This window comes from Anomaloglossus baeobatrachus, chromosome 7 (assembly GCF_048569485.1).
Source record: "Anomaloglossus baeobatrachus isolate aAnoBae1 chromosome 7, aAnoBae1.hap1, whole genome shotgun sequence".
NCBI lineage: Eukaryota > Metazoa > Chordata > Amphibia > Anura > Aromobatidae > Anomaloglossus > Anomaloglossus baeobatrachus.
Genome location: NC_134359.1, coordinates 296,470,880 through 296,493,601, shown reverse-complemented (window position 1 = coordinate 296,493,601; position 22,722 = coordinate 296,470,880). Strand labels below are relative to the sequence as shown.

General features: G+C 50.9%; 2 protein-coding genes and 1 long non-coding RNA gene across 3 annotated transcripts in view; all 3 read left to right on the top strand.

The window, feature by feature from the left end:
• The window catches only part of LOC142246771 (uncharacterized), an 82,557-nt gene extending 79,343 nt beyond the window's left edge, over positions 1–3,214 (top strand). The window contains exon 22 of the mRNA XM_075319822.1: positions 1,162–3,214. Within this exon, the coding sequence (XP_075175937.1) occupies positions 1,162–1,172 (11 nt within the window). The 3' untranslated portion in view covers positions 1,173–3,214. The remainder of the gene's footprint in view (positions 1–1,161) is intronic.
• A 3,798-nt stretch (positions 3,215–7,012) lies between these two features.
• On the top strand, positions 7,013–11,173 carry LOC142246477 (uncharacterized). Its single transcript, XR_012724897.1, has 3 exons — positions 7,013–7,183; positions 9,496–9,607; positions 10,829–11,173. It is a non-coding gene; the product is annotated as an uncharacterized LOC142246477 (long non-coding RNA).
• Positions 11,174–21,526: 10,353 nt separating this feature from the next.
• LOC142246770 (uncharacterized) overlaps positions 21,527–22,722 on the top strand; it is a 53,076-nt gene continuing 51,880 nt past the window's right edge. Inside the window, exon 1 of the mRNA XM_075319821.1 lies at positions 21,527–21,620. Coding sequence (XP_075175936.1) covers positions 21,527–21,620 — 94 coding nt within the window. The remainder of the gene's footprint in view (positions 21,621–22,722) is intronic.

The following is a 22,722-nucleotide window of genomic DNA, read 5'->3' as shown; positions in this document are numbered from 1 at the left end:
CTCCCTAAGGTCAACCATCCTTGCTCACATAGTCTTTTACTAGGCAATGCTCCCACTAGCCAGATTCCTACTCCACACTGATGAGGGGCAATACCCCGAAACGGCTGTCTGTGGATGGATACCATGTTTGGCATAGGTGGTCTCCTTGACTGGAGACTGCTCTTCCCGTGGTTGTTCCTTCCCGGTGAAAGACCTGGCTAGTTTCCTGCCAGCGTTGAGACATGTGATGGTGTCTCCGCAGGCCTTCTTGCTTTGAATATTACCCAGGGGGCATTGCTCTAGAATCACTGCGTTGAGAAACACGTGATGGTGTCTCCGCAGTGGTGGATGTTGATCTCCCTAAGGTCAACCATCCTTGCTCACACAGCTGCTCCTTTTAAGGCAGGAATGCAATGATGTTGAAATGTGTTTTGGAGGTTAAAGTTCATTTTCTTAGCCAATATTGACTTTGCAAGTAATTGCTGTTAAGCTGATCACTCTTTATGACATTCTGGAGTATATGCAAATTGCCATTAGAAAAACTTAAGCAGTAGACTTTGTAAAAAATAATAGTTGTAGCATTCTCAAAACTTTTGGCCATGACTGTAGATATGACTAAAAGTCAATATAAGTGTAATATTACATCTGAGGAAAAACCTCTGGATAAAGTGAGATAAGAGATATAAAAAAAAGTAATACCACCCCTGGCAAACATTATGGCCTGCCCTGGCTCTCAGGATGTTCATTCAGTTTACTTTTGTTTAAAAAAAAGCAGATCACAGACGGCACAAAACTAAAGTCATTTCAAATGGCAACTTTCTGGCTTTAAGACACACTAAAAAAAAAAATCGTGAAAAGATAATGTGCAGCCATTAACAGTTACTTTTCAAAACCAAAAAGGGGGGGAAATTAAGGAATCACTCAATTATGAGGAAAAAATATGGAATCCTGAAAAACAAACAAACAAAAGAACCCTCCAATACATCACTAGTATTTTGTGGCACCACCTCTGGCTTTTATAACAGCTTGCAGTCTCTGAGGCATTTTTGATAAGCCCAAGTGAGCCATCAGAGCACTTCAATTACTGAATTACATGGCAACTCCTTGTTTTTTTAAACATTTGTGGTTTAATAAGGAGATTTTCTACTGATACATATCCTGTCTTTATATTGCTCTTCACAGGATGCTGTTGAGAAGAAACAGAGCACAGAAGAGACCAGTGACTAAAATGCTGCAACACTAGAAGACAATGTCAGCTCAAGAAGCTTCAGGACCAGATTCAGTATTACATTTGCACCTGCTTTTTTGTCTAGTTTTTAGGTTTTATTGCACCAAGTTCATCTTTCCATTTGCACCTTTCTTGAAGTCTATTTTATGCCTAACTTCTATTTTCTGATTTTTATTAGTTTGTCTCTGCAGGCGTGGTTTACAGCTTCCAGATTTTTTTGCCTGATTCATTAGTTGCAACTTTTCAAAAAGTCTAAAAAATGTTCACATTTGTACTAAAGTTACTCTAAAGGGTGCTTTCCACGCTGCAACATCGCTAGCTTGCTAGAGATTGCTAGCGATGTAGAGCACGATAGCACCCGTCCCCGTCGTTCGTGCGACATGTGGTGATCGCTGCCGTAGCGAACAATATCGCTACGGCAGCGTCACACACACATACCTGTTCAGCAACGTCGCTGTCGCCACCGAACAAGCCCTCCTTCAAGGGGGAGGTGCGTTCGGCGTCACGGCGACGTCACAAAACAGCCATCCAATAGAAGAGGAGGGGCGGAGATGAGCGTCCGGAACATGCCGCCCACCTCCTTCCTTCCTCCTTACGCAGGTAGGATGATGTTCGTCGTTCCTGCGGTGTCACACGTAGCGATGTGTGGTGCAGCAGGAACGACGAACAACCTGCGGAATGAAACACCAACAACATTATGATTAGGAGCGACGTGTCAACAACGAACGATTTTTGCTGTTTTTGCAATCGTTGATCGTCGCTCCTAGGCATCACACGCTGCGATGTCACTAACGACGCCGGATGTGCGTCACAAACACTGTGACCCCAACGATATATCGTTAGCGATGTCGCAGCGTTTAAAGCACCCTTTAGGCTATTTGTGTACGTGTGCGTTCTATTCTGCAGCGTTTAAGTCACTGCATGTGCGTTTCAAAACGCAGCCGAAAAGCTGCGTTTTGAAAGCATTGTGCCATGCTGAATTGTTGCAGAATTGATGCGTTCTGGATGCTTGCTCTGCCATAGGCAGAGTGGGAAAAGCTTCCAGAATGCACAAAAGAAGTGACATGTTGCTTTTTAGAACGCAGTGTTTTGGCAGTGGCCGAAATGCTACGTTCTAAAACGCAACGTGCGGATGGAATTTGCACAGTCTTCATAGATTGTGCTGGGGACTCAGGACGCATGCGTTTACGCTGCAGTGCAAAACGCAGCATAAACGCATGAAAAACGCAACATACGCACACAGCCTTAGGGTGCGTGTCCACGATCAGTGTTTGCAGCGTTTTGGATGTAGTGTGTTTTCGCTGTGTCCAAAACAATGCGATGTACAGTATAACCACAATGGATGGGATTTGTAGAAATCCTGTGCCCAAAAACTGACCTGCAGTGCAACTTTCCAAGCCGCAACATGTCGATTGCTGCAGAATCGCAAGCGTTCTCCACAGGGAGAACAACAGTGAGAGATCGCAAATGCCTGAGCCCAGATCATGGGTGCAAGCAGCTGCGGTCTCCTGCGGAGGAGACTCCCGGCCCCGCAGGTCAGGACCCGTCGCGTCCAGGACGCAACGGGTCCTGATCATGGGCATGTAATTATATGTAATTTTTTTTCACAATTTCCGCAACTTTTCCCAAAACTTGCTACCTTTTGTGCTAAAAGGTTGCATACAAAAATGGTTACAGTTAGAAAAAAACCACTATGTTTGACTTTATGCAAAGCTCATTAACCACAAGCTATTTTATGAATTTGTCACAAAAACGTTAATTCTTATCTTGGTCACTTACACCATTACTTTGTATGTGGTTGTTATGTGTAAAAAAAAAAAAAAGCTAAAAAAGTCGCTCTTGTGTATATGGACCTTACACTGCAATCCAACCTGTGTAACGCTGTTACTAATTATTCCTGTACTGCACGCCTCCTTCTAATGATTATTTCAGAATCAGGGATCATTAATCATTTGGATAACATTTCTTATATGGCGAAAGTGAACAAACACCATGATTCTTATAATAAAAGAGATATAACACTAGTTGAGCTCTTTCTTGTGGTGCAGGGAAATACTAAAAATCACTGGTCACCTGTGGGGCTTTCACTGCACAGGGGTAATGTATGTGCAAGAAAAAAGGTCAAAAGAAAAAGAAAAGAAAATGAGAGGACCCAATTATTTTTACCTACATTGTGGTCTTGTACATAGCCCCTGATGTTCGCCAAGGTCATAAACAGTTTCCCATGTCATTATGTTAAGAAACTTAGGCTGGGTTCACACATAGCGACAGCGACGTCGCTGTTAATTTCACCATTTTCTGTGACGTAACAGCGACCTTGTATGTCGCTGTTATGATCGCTGCTTAGCTGTCAAACACAGCGACGCAGCAGCGATCATAACGTCGCTACATGTGCAGAGAGCAGGGAGCCGCGCTTAGCACTGGCTCCCTGCTCTCCTAGCTACAGTACACATGGGGTTAATTAACCCCATGTGTACTGCAGCTACATGTGCAGAGAGCAGGGAGCCGCGCACACTGCTTAGCGCTGGCTCCCTGCTCTCCTAGCTACAGTACACATGGGGTTAATTAACCCGATGTGTACTGCAGCTACATGTGCAGAGAGCAGGAGCCGGCACTAGCAGCGAGAGCGGCGGAGGCTGGTAACGAAGGTAAATATCGGGTAACCAGGAAAAGGGCTTCCCTTGGTTACCCCGATGTTTATCTTGGTTACAGCTTACCGCAGCTGCCAGATGCCGGCTCCTGCTCCCTGCTCGCTTCATTACGTCGCTCTCTCGCTGTCACACACAGCGATGTGTGCGTCACAGCGTTAGAGCGCCTTTGAAGAAAACGAACCAGGGCTGTGTGTAACGAGCAGCGATCTCACAGCAGGGGCCAGATCGCTGCTCAGTGTCACACACAGCGAGATCGCTAATGAGGTCACTGGTGCGTCACCAAAACTGTGACATAGCAGCGATTTCGGTAGCGATCTCGCTATGTGTGAAGCACCCCTAAGAAAGAAAGCTAAGAAATCCTAGAACTGTATACCTTACACTGAGAGCATTATAAAAGTAGGTGATGTAATTGTAATTAGGATCCCATCATCGGAGATGAGTTGGCGTTTTTCTATTGATCACCCTAAGATGATAGAATACTAAAGGCTCAATAGAAACAAAGGCTCAATAGACTATACTGAAGGCTCAATAGACTAAATAGATAATGTTGTTGAGGAGGGCCATTGGATCAAATACTTAATTAACCTCGAGACATAGGGGCTTGTGGGAAATCACAGATGAAACGTATTATTTAACATTACATAGTCAGTTCAGATATATCATCGTGTGACACACATTTAAGATGGCTGTAATTTCCGGTTCTCCACACCCTGTCCTGGTATGCAAGGAATGTCCAGATGGGAGAAGATGACCAACTCACTGATGACCTCACGGACCAACCCACTAACCGGCCCATGGACCAACCCATGGACTAACCCATTGAGCAGACACTGACCAATGGACACATCCGAGCATGCCCACTGTAGAGCCGACCATGCCCCTTTTCCTAGTTTATATAAGTTGATGCGCTGTTGAAATAAAGGTCTCTCTCTTGGAGCCATGCCATTCTCTGATCAAGGAGACAATACATCCGATTCTGTCTAATGTCATTCTTTCATGTATGCACTTGATCCATACCAATTAGGTCAGGAGCAGGCAACTAGTGAACATTTCAAAGTGTTCACCCTAACAATGTAATAGGCAAGATATTATGTAATGAGTCACCATCTGAGACCCTGGGAAAATCAGGAAAAGCTTGTTCAGGGACCCCTGACATTTGTCCCATTCTGCAGCTTGACATATGGTAATTTACAATTTAGTGAGTACTAGTTTGGTGGGACTTTGCTTTCCCCAGACTAGTCCTTGCTCAGATCCCCTAATCAAGTCCCCATTGCTGTGAATAACATCATACGTGCACTGTACTTCATGTTAGGACAGCTGGAAATCTCATGCACAGTGCCATCTTCCCGAGGTCCTCTCATGAAGTGGGGCGTGATTGACATCCTTTATAAAACACACTTCAAAGTAGGACCGTTGGCACAAGAGTGAGATTTCTGGTTATTTTTACCAAAAAGTAAATTGTAAGGATGATGTCACTCACGCTGAGGGGGGGTGATTAGTGGATCTGAGCCAAGACTAGTCTGGGAAAGGTGACGCCCACTGGACTAGTCCTGGCTCATTTACGACTAGCAGCATGGGGATGGATCAGATATTTTACTTCATTAAACATGCAGCCTTTCTTGTTCGGCCACAGATTAAGTGATAAGAGCTGAAATTTCTGAATAGCTACCTGGAAATCCTTCCTGAGCTGATATTCAGAAGAGCTTTTACCAGCTTGTCATCCAAGTGAGAGAAGACATGAATTCTCTGCAGTCTGAGATCACAGGTGAGAACAACAGTCAGTTTCATCAAGAAGTTATCTGACAAGTTTATGGTGAGAGTAAAATAAAAAAGCTGAATACTTCCCTCAACAACCAGCACTGTTCCACAGCTTTCTGTACTGTGCATGGGCATCATGCAACACACACAATATCATGTATCTGCTGACTGCAGCCTTCACTATACTGTCAGAGCGAAAGATACATAATATTGAACACTGCAGTCGATCAGTAGCCACTGATTGGCTGCAGCAGTTACATGAAATTGTGAAAGTCAGGAGACCAGCGAGGGACATAAGGCTGGGAGTGTTGGAGCGGACCAGGAGTTAAATGTATATATATATTTTTCATTTATGAAGCACTCTGGGGCCATTAATAACTTTTTGTTTTCTATTTGACAATTCCTTTACGGACAGAAGGCTTAAAAGGGGTTTTAACTTTTTCCATGAATAAAGTTAATTTTAAAGTTACTTTTAATGAATAAATCTTGGAATAATAATAGCTTCCACAATTGGATCTGTTTTAAAAAAAATGTTCACATGCCGAGATAATCTTATACAGTATATGTGCAGTGCTTATATATGTACTGTGTAATAGACGTGTCTGACCGTACAGCAACATCGTCTGATCATACTATATCTCCTGGGCAGAGGAGGAAGTAAAAAAGTATACAGGCATTACGGCATGAGATCATAGCTGAATCTTTCTGTGAGGTAAAGCATTTCCCTGACTGTTTTTAAAGCTGGTGTCACACATAACGACAACGACGTCGCTGCAACGTCACCATATTCTGTGACGTAGCAGCGACCATAGATGATCGTTAGTAAGCTGTCAAACATGCTATATAAAGCAGCGACGGAGCAGCGATCATAGCGACGTCGACGGTCGTTGTGTGGTTTCAGACGTAGCGTAGCGTCGCTGCTGCGGTGTGAAACACAAGGATTATCAGCTTATCAGCATGGCGCAGCGGGATAGCAGCGATCAAAAAATGACCTGGAGCATTCAGGAGCGAGAAACGATTTCGCAGCAGGGGTCTGATCGTTGTTATGTGTCACACACAGCGACGTCGCTGTTGAGGTCGCTGCAACGTCACAGAATATGGTGACGTTGCAGCGACGTCGTTGTCGTTGTCGTTATGTGTGACACCAGCTTTAGAGATGTTTTACTTCAAAGAAAGAATAATTTGTGATCCCATGCTGTAATGCAGGGGTGGGGAACCTCCGGCCCGCGGGCCGTATACGGCCCGTGATGACTTTTTATGCGGCCCCCGGGCACATTCCCGGGGACCATTGTGCTTTGGTGGCAGCCGCGCTTTTCCCGGCTGTCGGCCCTTTAAATCCCACTGCCTGATGCCCTGTGGGTAGATGCTAGAATGTACGGGCTCTCTCCAGATCCTGACTTCCAGGACCTGACTGCAGCCCATACATTCTAGGCTTATCCCCGGCCTGTGTGCTCTGGTGGGCGGGTAAGCAGCAAGCTGCGATAAAGTCACACAGAAGAGCTGCAGCAGGTTTACCAGCCTCCCGAAACTGTGCTGTGTGTGTGTGTGACTCTCCCTCCCCCTCACTGTGAGTACTGAACCCATCGCTGCCCCCCCCCCCCCGCTCAGTGCTGTGTACCCCCTCGTACTGTGTGTACCCCCCAATGCTGTATGTACCCCCCAATGCTGTGTGTACCCCCTCGTGCTGTGAACCCCCAGTGCTGTGTGTACCCCCCAATGCTGTGTGTACCCCCTCGTGCTGTATGTACCCCCCAATGCTGTGTGTACCCCCTCGTGCTGTGAACCCCCAGTGCTGTGTGTACCCCCCAATGCTGTGTGTACCCCCTCGTGCTGTATGTACCCCCTGGTGCAGTGTGTACCCCCTGGTGCAGTGTGTACCCCCTAGTGCAGTGAGTACCCCCTAGTACAGTGAGTACCCCCTAATGCTGTGTGTACCCCTTAATGCTGTGTGTACCCCCTAGTGCTGTGTACCCCCTAGTGCTGTATACCCCCTCGTGCTGTGTGTAGCCCCTCGTGCTGTGTTTACCCCCTCGTGCTGTGTGTACCCCTTCATGCTGTGTACCTCCTAGTACAGTGTGTACCTCCCAGTGCTGTGTACCCCAAGGTGCTGTGTGTACCCCCTAGTGCTGTGTGTATCACCTAATGCTGTGTACACCCCAGTGCTGTGTACCCCCTCGTGCTGTATGTACCCCCTAGTGCAGTGTGTACCCCCTAGTGCAGTGTGTACCCCCTAGTACAGTGTGTACCCCCTAGTACAGTGAGTACCCCCTAATGCTGTGTGTACCCCCTAATGCTGTGTGTACCCCCTAATGCTGTGTGTACCCCCTAATGCTGTGTGTACCCCCTCGTGCTGTGTATACCCCCTCGTGCTGTGTGTACCCCCTCGTGCTGTGTGTACCCCCTCATGCTGTGTACCTCCTAGTACAGTGTGTACCTCCCAGTGCTGTGTACCCCAAGGTGCTGTGTGTACCCCCTAGTGCTGTGTGTATCACCTAATGCTGTGTACACCCTAGTGCAGTGTGTACCCCCTAGTGCAGTGTGTACCCCCTAGTGCAGTGTGTACCCCCTAGTGCAGTGTGTACCCCCTAGTACAGTGTGTACCCCCTAGTACAGTGAGTACCCCCTAATGCTGTGTGTACCCCCTAATGCTGTGTGTACCCCCTAATGCTGTGTGTACCCCCTAATGCTGTGTGTACCCCCTCGTGCTGTGTATACCCCCTCGTGCTGTGTGTACCCCCTCGTGCTGTGTGTACCCCCTCATGCTGTGTACCTCCTAGTACAGTGTGTACCTCCCAGTGCTGTGTACCCCAAGGTGCTGTGTGTACCCCCTAGTGCTGTGTGTATCACCTAGTGCTGTGTGTATCACCTAATGCTGTGTACACCCCAGTGCTGTGTACCCCCTCGTGCTGTATGTACCCCCTAGTGCAGTGTGTACCCCCTAGTGCAGTGTGTACCCCCTAGTACAGTGTGTACCCCCTAGTACAGTGAGTACCCCCTAATGCTGTGTGTACCCCCTAATGCTGTGTGTACCCCCTAATGCTGTGTGTACCCCCTAATGCTGTGTGTACCCCCTCGTGCTGTGTATACCCCCTCATGCTGTGTGTACCCCCTCGTGCTGTGTGTACCCCCTCATGCTGTGTACCTCCTAGTACAGTGTGTACCCCTCAGTGCTGTGTACCCCCAGGTGCTGTGTGTACCCCCTAGTGCTGTGTGTACCACCTAATGCTGTGTACACCCCAGTGCTGTGTACCCCCTCAGCGCGGTGTAACCCCTCACTGCTGTCCGTGCCCCCCCTAGTGCAGTGAGTACCCCCTGGGTGATGTCTATGCCCCCCCACCAGTGCTGTCCGCACCACCTAATGCTGTCCATGCTGCCACCAGTGCTGTCCATGCCACGGTGAGTGCTGCCTGTGCCCCCCATATGCTGTCCATGCTCCCCAGTGCTGTGTGCCACCCCTCAGTGCTCTTAACTCGCTACTGCTGTCTGTACCCTCCCACTGCTTTCTATGCTCCCCAGTCCATGCTCTCCTGTTGATGTCTATGTTCCCCCAGACCTGTCTGTCTCCCTAGTGCTGCCACCCAGTGCAGTCCGTGCTGCCACCCAGTGCAGTCCGTGCTGCCACCCAGTGCAGTCCGTGCTGCCACCCAGTGCTGTGCGTGTCCCCAGTCATGTCTGTGCCACCGCCAGGGCTGTCCATGCCCCCTACTGATGTATATGCCCCAGCCCCTCCTGTGATGTATATGCCCCAGCCCCTCCTGTGATGTATATGCCCCAGCCCCTCCTGTGATGTATATGCCCCAGCCCATCCTGTGATGTGTACTCCCAGTGTCTCCTGTAATTTATGCGCCCTGTCCCCTCCTGTGATGTGTATGCCCCCAGCATCTCCAGACAGAGACAGACCTGGAAAAGCAGCTGTGAGAAACAAGATGATCAATATCACCGAACATCACAATCGCACCAAAGAGAAGCAGCTCCTGCCTCCACAATAGGGGTGAGTTAATTAATCGTTTGACCAAATATAGCAGGGTTATTTTTCAGGTTGATAATGTTGTGCGGCCCCCAAAGGTTAGTAGGAAATTCCAAATGGCCCCCGGCAGTAAAAAGGTTCCCCACCCCTGCTGTAATGACTGTATACTCCTTTGCATCCTCCCCAGCCCAGGAGATGTGGTATGATCAGACCATGTCTCTGTACGGTCAGACACAGCTATTACACAGTACACAGCAAGAGTGCATATATAGGATTATCTCAGCACAGGAACATTTTATATAACGTCCAATTGTAGAAATTATTATTATTCCAAGATCTATTGATCAAAATAAATCAACTTTGCTTTGCTCTTGGGAAAACCCTTTTAAAGAGTAACCGTCATTTTAATTTTTACTTTATAAATCAATAGCACATATGAAAATAAGATTTTTGTAATATATCTTAGCAGAGAAATCCACTTATTTCTCTTCCTGGTCTGATCATTTCTTCTCAACATTTTCAATTCACAATTCACCCGCACAACATCGCTAACACCCGTCACACGCACTTACTTTCCCTGCAACGTCGCTGTGTCCGGCGATCCACCTCCTTTCTAAGGGGGCGCTTCATGCGGCGTCACAGCGACGTCACACGGCAGCCGTCCAATAGCAGAGGAGGGGCGGAGATAAGCGGCTGAAACATCCCGCCCACCTCCTTCCTTCCTCATTGCCGGCGGCCGCAGGTAAGGAGAGGTTCGTCGCTCCTGCGATGTGTGCTGCCACAGGAACGAGGAACAACATCGCTACTTACCTGTCACGCTCCCCGGGTCCTCGGATCCCCTCCCCGGGTCCCCTGCTCCGATCCCCGGGTCCTCAGCTCCGCTCCCCGGCTCACCTGCCACGCTCCCCGCTCTCAGGCCTCCGGTGCCCGCACTTCCCAGGCCCCCTGGTCTCCGCTCCCGGCGCCCGACGGCTTCCCAGTTCCTGGCCGGCTCCCCTGCGTCCTCCCTTCAGCTTCCTGCCCTGGCTTCTGGCACCCGGGCTGCGCGCACGCGCATTAGGGCGCGCGCGCGGTCACTGAACCTTTCTTAAAGGGCCAGTGTCAATTAACAGGAAATCATGCACTCAGGTACAGGGTATATAGGGGGTTAATGTCCAAGGGAGCGGGGCCTGTTCTTCGTGTTTTTCCAAGCTAGGAGTCAGGTCTCCTTGTGTTCTATGAGATACTTACCTCTCTGTCTTCTAGAGCCGACCCTGCATCGCCATCCGGTCCTGCGGTACCTCGAACCCCGAACGCTGCCCATCTGCCATCCTGACAGTCCGTACCATCTCGGATCCCTGCGGTGACCCGTCATCTCGCTCCAACGGTTCCGGACCCTGCCTGACACCATCACGGCTTCCGAACCTGAGCTCCGTCACCCGGACCACCATCCGTGACCTCGTGGTCCCAGGGACTTCTCCATTTGCTCTCAGTGCACGGACTGTCCTGCTACCTACAGTGCTCCGGCTACCGGACTCCTTTCCCTCATCCGGGAGTTCGGCCCAGTGGATCCACCTCCAGGGTCTACCCGTCCATCTGGCCCTAACATTACCTGACATCGATTTTTGGTTATTAAAGGACCTCTCCAAAACAAACGATTTTTGTCTTTTTTGCGATCGTTTTAGGTTGCTCCAGCCTGTCACACGCTGCGATGTCGCTAACGACGCCAGATGTACGTCACAACCACCGTGACCCCGACGATATATCGTTAGCGATGTTGCAGCGTGTAAAGCACCCTTTAGAAAAGAAATAATCAAATTTAGCCAATAATAAATATAACAAAGCGACTTATTTTCACATTCACTATTAATTAATGGGGAAAAAAAAGTAAAACTACAATTCCTCATATAAAGCAACAAGGAGCTAGGAAGCAATTTAAGTATACAGAAAACGCATCATCCAGCTCCATCTCTAGCATAAATGTAGAGTATTCTGACTGTATGCGAGGGGCTACTGATAAGTCTTTGGCTTTACCCAGAAAGATATGAGATAGGATGAGGAAACTTTACATTTATTCCACATATTCTCCACTGATAACAACACACTTCTTACATCGGTATTCCAATTTCTGTAAGTCTAGCAAAAAGAAGGATTTCAGTTGTGTCTCAAACCAGGCATCCGTAGCAGCCATGGCGTCAGAAATGGTGTGAAATTTGGTACCCTTGAGGTGTTTCTTCAGGTTTGGAAACAGATGATAGTCGGAGGGAGCTAGATCTGAATAAGGTGGGTGGTCACCAGCTGGAAGCCCAACTCTGCCAGTTTTGCTGTGGTCGCTTGTGCAGTGTGAGCGGAGGCGTTGTCTTGCTAGGCTTACAGAACTTGGAATACCGATGTAAGATAAATGTTGACATCAGTGGAGAGTATGTGGAATAAATGTAAAGTTTCCTCATCCTATCTCGTTTATTTCTGGGTAAAGCCATAGACTTATCAATCCCTCGTATAAGGTTGCATCAGAGCAAAAGAAAGGTACAATGCAAGTGACCATTAGTGGTGTATAGTGTATAGTGCTCACCTATATTAAAGTGCCTTTGCAAAAGCCAAGGAGGAGCCCCAACACGTTTGCTTTCTCAAGGGGTGTCTTCTTTTAATTGGGCTACTTTCGCACATCCGGTTTTTGCTCTGCAGCACAATACGGCGCTCTGCAGAAAAACCGCAACCGTTTTTTTTGCCGCCGGTTGCGGGTTTTTTGGCACAGACTTACATTAGTGCCGTATTGTGCCGCATGGGCTTGCGTTTGGTCCGGTTTTTACCGCATGCGGCAGATTTAGCCGATGCCGCGGCCGGACGGAACGTTGCCTGCAACGTTTTTTGCTCCGGCAAAAAAAATGCATCGCGCCGCATCCGGCCGCTGCGGCGCATTTTTCAATGCATGCCTATGGATGCGGCGCGATGCGAAAAAAACGCATCCGGCCGCCGCATGCGGTTTCTTCCACTGCGCATGCTCAGTAGCGTGCCGCAACCGGAAAAAAACGGACGGGACGCATGTAAAAACTTATGCAACGGATGCGGTGTTTTCTCCGCATCCGTTGCATAGGTATTGTGAGGCAAATCCCGGGATATGAAGATGAATTATGACTCCAGTCATAATCCCTCATCACTCCCTGGCAGTGCCCCCTCCCTTCTTGTTCTCAGTGTTCCACTTACACCTCCATGGCCATGTCCTGTGATATGGAAATGAGGTGGTGTGGGAACAATGGACACAGGATGACTCCCTGCCGTCACCCTGTAACAAGAGTTGTATCTCATTAGCAAGGCTATGGAAATAGCCAGACAGAACGACTCCAGTAAAAAATGGGTCATATCTCGCAAGCCATATTTCCGATAAATATGGCAACCATAAAAATGGTGTCTCCGCATGCGGACGATGCCGGCACACCCTTTTTATGGGAGCAGGACATTGGGAAATGCCCCAGGCGTGATATCAGCCAATGGGGAACTGGCAGACAGGTCATGAGTCCCCTCGTTCTGTAGCTAAATTCATAACTGTCACAATGAGAGCATTGGCGTCCGCCTACGACGCTCCCAGGCAAAGTTATGGCCCATATTCCATGTTGTGGATTGTCCATAACTCAAGCCAGGGGTGGAGCAGTGCTTCCCTGTGAGGTCACTAAGGTAGGAGGGGACCTGGATCTGCCCAGGTTGATAACCCTACTTCGGCCATTTTCCAGTGTTCTTTTCGCTGGGGGCACGTGTAGGAAACATCTGTGGGAAGGATCCTAGAAACCTGGGTACAGCGCCCCCCTGTGGCCAGACGCAACAAGGTAACTGCTGGAACTGTGTATGCCTGTTTGTAACCCATGCTTTGATTGTAACTGTACTCTGACATATGTATATTCTGTAGATTCCCTATTGTATATATTGTAGTTTCTAGTGTGCTTTAGGCTGATTAAATTATATAATTAATCTTGGGCTGCTCTGTTATCTCGATCTTGAATCCCACGTCTGTGTGTTCGGCTAATAGTTACCGTAAATCAGTTGGTGGCAGCGAATTGTGCCAAGGATTATTGTGGGGAGGCCAGTGAGATTCGGGGAGATTTTATATATTCCGCCCGCGGAGGTCGGGGGAATATATACCTTACTCTCACCGGGGACCCTTCAATAATCGGCATAAGTAGTATAGCGGCCTCCTTGCTTATTGTCGGGCAATTCCATAATTGGCCTGACTATAAGAGGGGCGCTAGAGAGCGCGTCACGTGCTCTGTCTGTCGGTCGGGAGGTATAAAGGAGGGGTGACCCCCACTTGTTACCCCCCCGATTGTGACGTACTGGTAGCCAGCGCGGGGGATTTCTGAGTGACCCCCCCCGGTGGTTTGTGACATATTGGTGGCATAGCGGTGGGATCGAGATAATAGTGTGTGTGAGTGTGAGACCCATACTCCCAGACACTAAAGACTGCCTGCAGCAGCTGTGGCTGCTGGGGTCTTCAGACTAGCTCAACACTAGAGTGTCAGAGTGCAGATACTGTAAGGTGTGTGGAGGCATCAGGTGTCAGTTCTGTGTCAGTGACCAAAAGTCTGCAAGAATGGCTGATGGCACCAGGAGCAGAGCTATGCAACTGGCCAATGCTAAGGCAGGAGCCGAAGAGAGGGAGGACGGTGCTGTGGACAGCAATGAGGAGGTTGCCCACGAGTCCTCCAGGAGCTCGACGCCAGAAAACCGTTCTGCCGAGGACATTGCGCAACCTGGCACTGCTGGACAAGATGAGGAGCAGCTCACCCAAGGGTCCTCAACGAGCCAGATGCCAGCCCTCCGCTCTGCAATGGACAGTGAAGCACCAGGCTCCGCAGCGGGCCGCAGATCACCACGTGCCATTCCACCGAGCCTGGGAGGCTCGGATAGCCTTCTTCAAATGGCTATGGCCCTTCTCCAGGCTGGAGACCAGGAGGGCTACAAGGAACTCCTGGCAGAGCGCAGGGCAGAGCGGCAGGCAGCGCGTGACGCTGAGGCTGCGGAGCGGCACGCAGAGCGTGAGGCTGCGGAGCGAGAGCGGCAGGCAGCGCGTGAAGAGCGAGAGCGAGAGCGACAGGCAGACCGTGACTACCAGCTGCAGCTAGCTCAGCTCCGGCCCTCATCAGCCACACGTGACCTTCGAGACACCAAACTTCCAAAGGTCCGTGTTGAGGACTTTCCCGTGCTGGAGAAGGATGGAGACTTGGACTCTTTCTTGACTGCTTTTGAACGGACTTGCTTGCAGCACCATCTGGACAAGGACCAGTGGGCCAAATACCTGACCCCCCGTTTAAGGGGTAAGGCCCTGGAAATCCTTGGGGACTTGCCTGCTGAGGCAGATCAGGGCTACGACACCATCAAGCGGGCCCTGATCCAACAGTACAACCTCACTCCAGAGTCCTACCGCAAGAAGTTCCGGAGCCTACAGAAGGGACCAAAGGACTCCTGGGCTGACCACCGGCGGGCACTTGCCCGAGCTGCCGACCACTGGACCCAAGGCCTGCAGCTTTCCACCGGACCGGAGATCCTGGACTTGTTCATCACGGAGCAACTCTTGTGGAACTGCCCTGAGGATCTCCGCCAGTTCATCCGAGACCAGAAGCCAAAGGGGTCCACGGCTACAGCTGCCCTTGCCGATGACTACACCAACAACCGGGCCCCTGAGGCCAGGAGAGCGGCCACCAGCAGCACCTGGAGAGGGGGTAAGATGAATTCTGCGACTGCCCCACCTGCCCCTAGACTGCAGGGGGTGTCCCCCTCAACTCCCCTCTCCAGGCCCGTGGCGGAACCAAGACGGTGCCACCAGTGCAACCTACCTGGACACTTCAAGGCCATGTGCCCTCAGCGTCCCAAGGCCCCGGCTCCGTCCCCGTCCCAAGGGCCGCCCAAGGTGTATTGTGTGGGTGGGGGTGGTGGTAGGTCCCTGGACAGCTTCCAACCTGTCACCGTCGGCCGGTCTGTGACCATAGGACTGCGAGACAGCGCCTCGGAGGTGACTCTGGTGCGGCCTGAGATGGTGTCCCCCCAAGACTTGATCCCTGGAAAAACCCTCGCTGTCTCCGGGATTGGAGGCATTGACCCGGCGCTGCCTGTTGCTGACATTTATGTGGACTGGGGCGCAGGGCGAGGGGTGAGGGAGGTGGGGGTAACTGATCGGATCCCTGCAAACGTGCTACTTGGGACAGATTTGGGGCAGATAACCTCCCAGTTTGGGCCCCAACCAAGGGCTGAACCTTCAGCCCGTACTGACATGCCTCCGGACAATGTTAATGTGTTATCTATGAATGATGTAAGGGAGGAGGGAGTGAATTCTGATATTTCTGCTTGCATAGACACCATAGACACACACTCAGCTGCAGCTGTGACAGGGGAGGGGGTCAGAGAAAGGTGTGACAATGCCTCTACAAGTAACCAGCCTGTGAGCTGGGATCTGTTGCCCTCTGCAGGGATAAGCAGAGAGCAGGGTGCTGCAGGGGGAGGACCAGTGTGTGGGGTGGGGGCTACCACAGCAAATGTGGGGTCCCCAGAGATTTCACAGCGGGGTTCTGTTGCTGCAGGGGGGGAACAGGCAGGTGAGATTGGGGCCGGTCCAGGAGCGGAAGTGCTCCCAGGTAAGATCTCGGTGCATGGTTCCCCCACAACCGGGGTGTCAGGAAGCCAGGTAGGTCTGCCTGAACCGGCGACTTGGTCAGGAACGGAGGAGGAGCAGGCACGACCCACGGTCGCAGCGGCTGTGGCCGCTGTCACCCGCAGTGGGAGTGCTGGAAGCCAAGGGGCCTCCCGGAGGTCCGATAGCTCTTCCCCTTCTGACCAAGTGGCAGCCGAGTCAGGTGGAGGCCAGGACACAGGTCCCGGGGTACTGACTGAAGATGTGACAGTCTCGTCGATTCTGGCCACATCTAGTCAGGGGTTTCAGGCAGCGTTAGAAGCTGACGACAGCCTGAAAGCTCTTAAGGAGCAGGCGGCACAGCCTCCCTCGGACTCGGACCCGGAGCGAGTGGTCTGGGATCAAGGACGGCTGTACCGGGCCACGGTCCAGCAGGGTTCACCGGAGGCGTGGCCCAGGGACCGACAGTTGGTGGTACCCTATCCCTTCCGGACGGAGTTGTTGCGGATCGCACATGAGATTCCGATGGCCGGACACCTAGGGATCGCTAAGACCAAGGCCAGGTTAAACCAGCATTTCTACTGGCCAAAAATGGGGGCCGATGTGGCTGCCTACTGCCGTTCGTGTGAAACCTGTCAGAGAGTGGGGAAGGCGGGGCCACACCCCAAAGCCCCACTAGTATCTCTGCCAATCATCGATGAGCCTTTCAGGAGGGTGGCTGTGGATCTGGTCGGCCCGCTGGCCATCCCCAGCAGCTCCGGGAAACGCTTCATACTGACGGTAGTGGACTATGCCACCCGGTACCCAGAAGCAGTGGCCTTGTCGTCCATTCGGGCTGACAAGGTGGCCACCGCATTGCTGGAGATTTTCTCCCGAGTGGGTTTTCCCCAGGAAATGCTCACTGACCGGGGGACCCAATTCATGTCCCAGCTGATGGAGGCCCTCTGTAAGCAAGTCCAGGTGCGACATCTGGTGGCCAGCCCGTACCATCCACAGACTAATGGCCTGTGCGAGCGGTTCAATGGCACCTTAAAGCAGATGCTTAAGATGTTGGTCGACTCCCATGGGCGTGACTGGGAGCGGTATCTCCCACACCTGTTATTTGCTTACCGGGAGGTTCCACAGGCCTCAACAGGATTCTCACCGTTTGAGCTCCTGTACGGGCGACGTGTGCGGGGCCCCCTGGCTCTGGTGAAAGAGGCTTGGGAAGGGGATTTGGCCACCCCTGGAGTGCCGGTTATCGAGTATGTCATGCGCTTCCGGGACAAAATGCAGGCCTTGACGCAACTGGTACACGACAATATGGCTCAAGCCCAGGCCGATCAGAAGCGTTGGTACGACCAGAACGCTTGTGAGAGGACCTACCAAGTGGGTCAAAAGGTGTGGGTACTGGTCCCCGTACCACAGGACAAGCTTCAGGCAGCCTGGGAAGGCCCATACCTCGTGTACCAGCAGCTCAACCCTGTAACGTACCTGGTCACCCTGGACCCTGCCCGTGGAAGGCGGAAGCCCTTCCATGTGAACATGATGAAGGCACATCATGAGCGGGAGGCATGTGCGCTCCCCGTGTGCAACCTGCCCGAGGAGGGAGAAGCGGAAACCCTCTTGGATATGCTAGCCCAGGTTAGGGCAGGCGGATCCATTGAGGATGTGGAGGTTGGCCACCAGCTCTTGGAGGACCAACGGTCCCAGCTGTGGGCCACCCTCCTCCCCTTCCGGGGGTTGTTTACCAACCAGCCCGGAAGGACTGACTTGGCTGTCCATCACGTGGACACTGGGGATCATCCCCCGATCCGGCGTTCAGCATATCGGGTCTCCCTGGAGGTGCAGCAACACATGCGCCAGGAGATTGACGAGATGCTGAAGCTGGGGGTGATCCAGGCATCCAACAGCGCTTGGGCCTCGCCTGTAGTCCTCGTCCCTAAGAAGGACCGAACCACTCGGTTCTGCGTGGACTACAGGGGGCTCAATGCGGTCACGGTCGCCGATGCGTACCCAATGCCACGCATCGATGACCTGCTCGATCAGTTGGCCGGGGCTCAGTACCTGACCATCATGGATCTGAGCCGGGGATATTGGCAGATCCCCCTGACTCGCAAGGCCAGGGAACGCTCTGCCTTTATTACCCCATTTGGACTGTACGAGTCCACGGTGATGCCATTCGGGATGAGGAATGCCCCTGCCACTTTCCAGCGGATGGTCAACACCCTGCTCAAGGGACTTGAAGGGTACGCGGCCGCGTACCTGGATGACATTGCCGTCTTCAGTCCCACCTGGGAGGACCACCTAGAGCATCTAGCACAGGTGCTCAGGCGGATCCACCGGGCAGGTTTGACCATCAAGCCGGGAAAGTGTCAGCTGGCCATGAGCGAGGTCCAGTACCTCGGTCACCGGGTAGGTGGGAGAACACTGAAGCCCGAGCCTGAGAAAGTGGAAGCCATCGCATCCTGGCCCACCCCCAGGACCAAGAAGCAGGTGATGTCCTTCTTGGGGACCGCTGGGTACTATAGGAGGTTTGTTCCATGCTATAGTAGCCTGGCAAAGCCCTTGACGGACCTCACCAAGAAGAAGCTGCCCTCTGCAGTCGATTGGACAATGGACTGCGAGACAGCCTTCCGGGCCCTAAAGGACGCCCTGTCCAGCCCGCCCGTGCTACAGGCAGCCGACTTCACGCGGCCGTTTGTAGTACAGACCGACGCCAGTGACTTCGGCCTCGGTGCGGTGCTCAGCCAGGTGGACTCTGCGAGCCAAGAGCACCCAGTCTTGTACCTGAGCAGGAAGCTGTTACCAAGGGAAGTTGCCTATTCCACGATGGAGAAGGAGTGCCTGGCCATAGTGTGGGCCCTGCAGCGTCTGCAACCCTATCTCTACGGGCGCCACTTCATCGTGGAGACGGACCACAATCCCCTCAGCTGGTTGCACACCGTCTCTGGGACGAATGGGCGATTGTTGCGATGGAGCCTTGCGCTCCAGCAATACACCTTCACCATTCGCCACAAAAGGGGCCGTGACCACGGTAACGCAGACGGGCTGTCCCGACAAGGAGAGGTCGCGGACGGGCGCACGGGGGAACACCGGAGTGTGCTGCCCCCTAGCGCCCTCAAAAGGGGGGAGGTGTGAGGCAAATCCCGGGATATGAAGATGAATTATGACTCCAGTCATAATCCCTCATCACTCCCTGGCAGTGCCCCCTCCCTTCTTGTTCTCAGTGTTCCACTTACACCTCCATGGCCATGTCCTGTGATATGGAAATGAGGTGGTGTGGGAACAATGGACACAGGATGACTCCCTGCCGTCACCCTGTAACAAGAGTTGTATCTCATTAGCAAGGCTATGGAAATAGCCAGACAGAACGACTCCAGTAAAAAATGGGTCATATCTCGCAAGCCATATTTCCGATAAATATGGCAACCATAAAAATGGTGTCTCCGCATGCGGACGATGCCGGCACACCCTTTTTATGGGAGCAGGACATTGGGAAATGCCCCAGGCGTGATATCAGCCAATGGGGAACTGGCAGACAGGTCATGAGTCCCCTCGTTCTGTAGCTAAATTCATAACTGTCACAATGAGAGCATTGGCGTCCGCCTACGACGCTCCCAGGCAAAGTTATGGCCCATATTCCATGTTGTGGATTGTCCATAACTCAAGCCAGGGGTGGAGCAGTGCTTCCCTGTGAGGTCACTAAGGTAGGAGGGGACCTGGATCTGCCCAGGTTGATAACCCTACTTCGGCCATTTTCCAGTGTTCTTTTCGCTGGGGGCACGTGTAGGAAACATCTGTGGGAAGGATCCTAGAAACCTGGGTACAGCGCCCCCCTGTGGCCAGACGCAACAAGGTAACTGCTGGAACTGTGTATGCCTGTTTGTAACCCATGCTTTGATTGTAACTGTACTCTGACATATGTATATTCTGTAGATTCCCTATTGTATATATTGTAGTTTCTAGTGTGCTTTAGGCTGATTAAATTATATAATTAATCTTGGGCTGCTCTGTTATCTCGATCTTGAATCCCACGTCTGTGTGTTCGGCTAATAGTTACCGTAAATCGGTTGGTGGCAGCGAATTGTGCCAAGGATTATTGTGGGGAGGCCAGTGAGATTCGGGGAGATTTTATATATTCCGCCCGCGGAGGTCGGGGGAATATATACCTTACTCTCACCGGGGACCCTTCAATAATCGGCATAAGTAGTATAGCGGCCTCCTTGCTTATTGTCGGGCAATTCCATAATTGGCCTGACTATAAGAGGGGCGCTAGAGAGCGCGTCACGTGCTCTGTCTGTCGGTCGGGAGGTATAAAGGAGGGGTGACCCCCCACTTGTTACCCCCCGATTGTGACGTACTGGTAGCCAGCGCGGGGGATTTCTGAGTGACCCCCCCGGTGGTTTGTGACAGGTATCATAGCCGGATTGAGTCGCACTGCTCAAACCAGATGTGTGAAAGTAGCCTTAGGCTATGTGCCGACGGGCGCTCGTACCTGTGGATATATTCGCAGGTACGGCCGCATGTTTCCCGCAGCTGCCCGCCGGCATCCGCAGCTGTTTTTAGCTGCGAGTTTCCCGCAGAATAGCTGCGGGAAACATGCGGAGTTTCACGCGATTTACCTGCGGACGTCCCGGCCTCTATCTCCATAGCGGAGGGCCGGGATCTCCACAAGTAAATCCGCATGAATAATTGACATGCAGTTAGGTGTGGCTGAGGGATCTCCGCAGGAGATTCCGCAGCCGCACGTTCCGCAGCGTGGACACAGACACTCCCCATGTCCCATAGGGTAACATGGGGAGTGCCTGTACATGCTAGAACCTGCGGATTTATCTGGAAAATCCAGAAAAATCCGCGGGTTTTCCGCGGCAAAATCCGCGGGTACAGAGTCCCGTGGGCAGATGGCCTTAGTGTATTTTTTATGTTTACTCTAGGTGTTTGAGTTTTTTTACGTTCACCCTTGTAGGCGTCGTTTTTGTGTTCCAGATGTTTGTGGCCAATTCTTCATTTAATGACTTATAAAAGTAGAAGTAACTAAATTTTTGGTGCAACTGTACTGAGTCAAAAACAAAATTTTAGCTCAACAGCAGCAGTAAGGTGGACCAGTGTGTAAACAACTCTACTGCTAAATAATCCCGAAATATCAAGAATATATCACTTCTAGAAAAAAAATCACAAAAAACATTGAAGGAAAAAACAAAAATTGATGGTTGTCAAAATGTAGGGAGACAAAAAAAAGCAAATGTGGTTTCAATTCTCCAGTAAAATCAGCACATAAAACTGTAAGGTAACGAATGTTTAATGCGGGCTTTCCAAGCTTCACATCATTTTGCCCACAACATGTTAATTCAGGGGGCTGCAGACAAATGACTGAAAATGAAAGTGAAAATAAAAAATATTTTACCCATCAGACGAAAATGGAAGCTTCGCCCATTGTTTTTCTTCTTCTCCTGCAGACAGGTACGTGTGGTTTATGTTATTAGCAGACATTATTGATGAAGACACTTGAAGGTTGAACTAGATGGACCTAGGTCTTTTTTCAACCTAAGTAACTATGTAACTATGTAACACTAAATAAGTCTACAGACTCCAGATCTGGTGCTGGAGAAGAGGCGGCAGCGCAGTCACTGTGCGAACACATTGTATATAGTAGCTTCTGCAGAAGAAAGACTAAAGGGGCAGGGGAGAAATATACCACAATCTCCTCTCTGTTACATGGATATGCTGCGGGTGGTGAGAGGAGCAATATGAGGAGAGGAGGCATTTCTACAGCACAAATCAGAGGGATGTGTTTTTGTTTGTTTCTTTGCAGCTTTTCTGCATGATTATTACCGATATGAAATCTGAATTAACCCGGTGTATAACGTCAATGGGGGACTTTTTGCCATAATACGAAGCACAACCTCTCAGTTTCTGTTTCTGAGAAGAGAAAAACACCCTTTTCTTAACTCAGAAATTCCCTTTAACCCCTAACAGTTGAGTGCAGCCAGGAATTTTGGGAGGATGCAGAAAATCAGATCACTGCCAAGATCAAGAGGAAGTCACAGCAGATATCCTGAAAAAAAAAAGAAAAGCTGAGCCAATGGTTAAAGGAAATGTCCACTAGTTGGACAACCCCTATTCATTCCCCTTGTGCTCCCCCGTTAAAATAAGCCTAATGATTAGTGATGAGCGAGTATGCTTGTCAGTACTCGGTACTAGCACGAGTATCACTGTACCCGGGCTACTCGGCGGTGACCGAGTAATTTCGCGATACTCGTGCTGTACTCGTGGTCCTGCATGTTGGCGCTCTTTTAGAGCCAGCCCTTATGCAGTGATTGGCCGGCCCTCACAGCATGACCGTGCCTTTAGCCCGACACTTCCCCGCTCGGCTACGGCCCCTCCCGCACTCCACTCCACGTGTATATATATATGCACGCTTACACACAAACGCACGTTTTTTTTTTTAATTTACAGTTTTATGGTTTCTACATGCTGCCGGGGACATTTCAGAATAATACTCGGGTCTCCCATAGGATAACATTGGGCTCGGTGCTCGGGCCGAGTACACGAGTATCTTGGG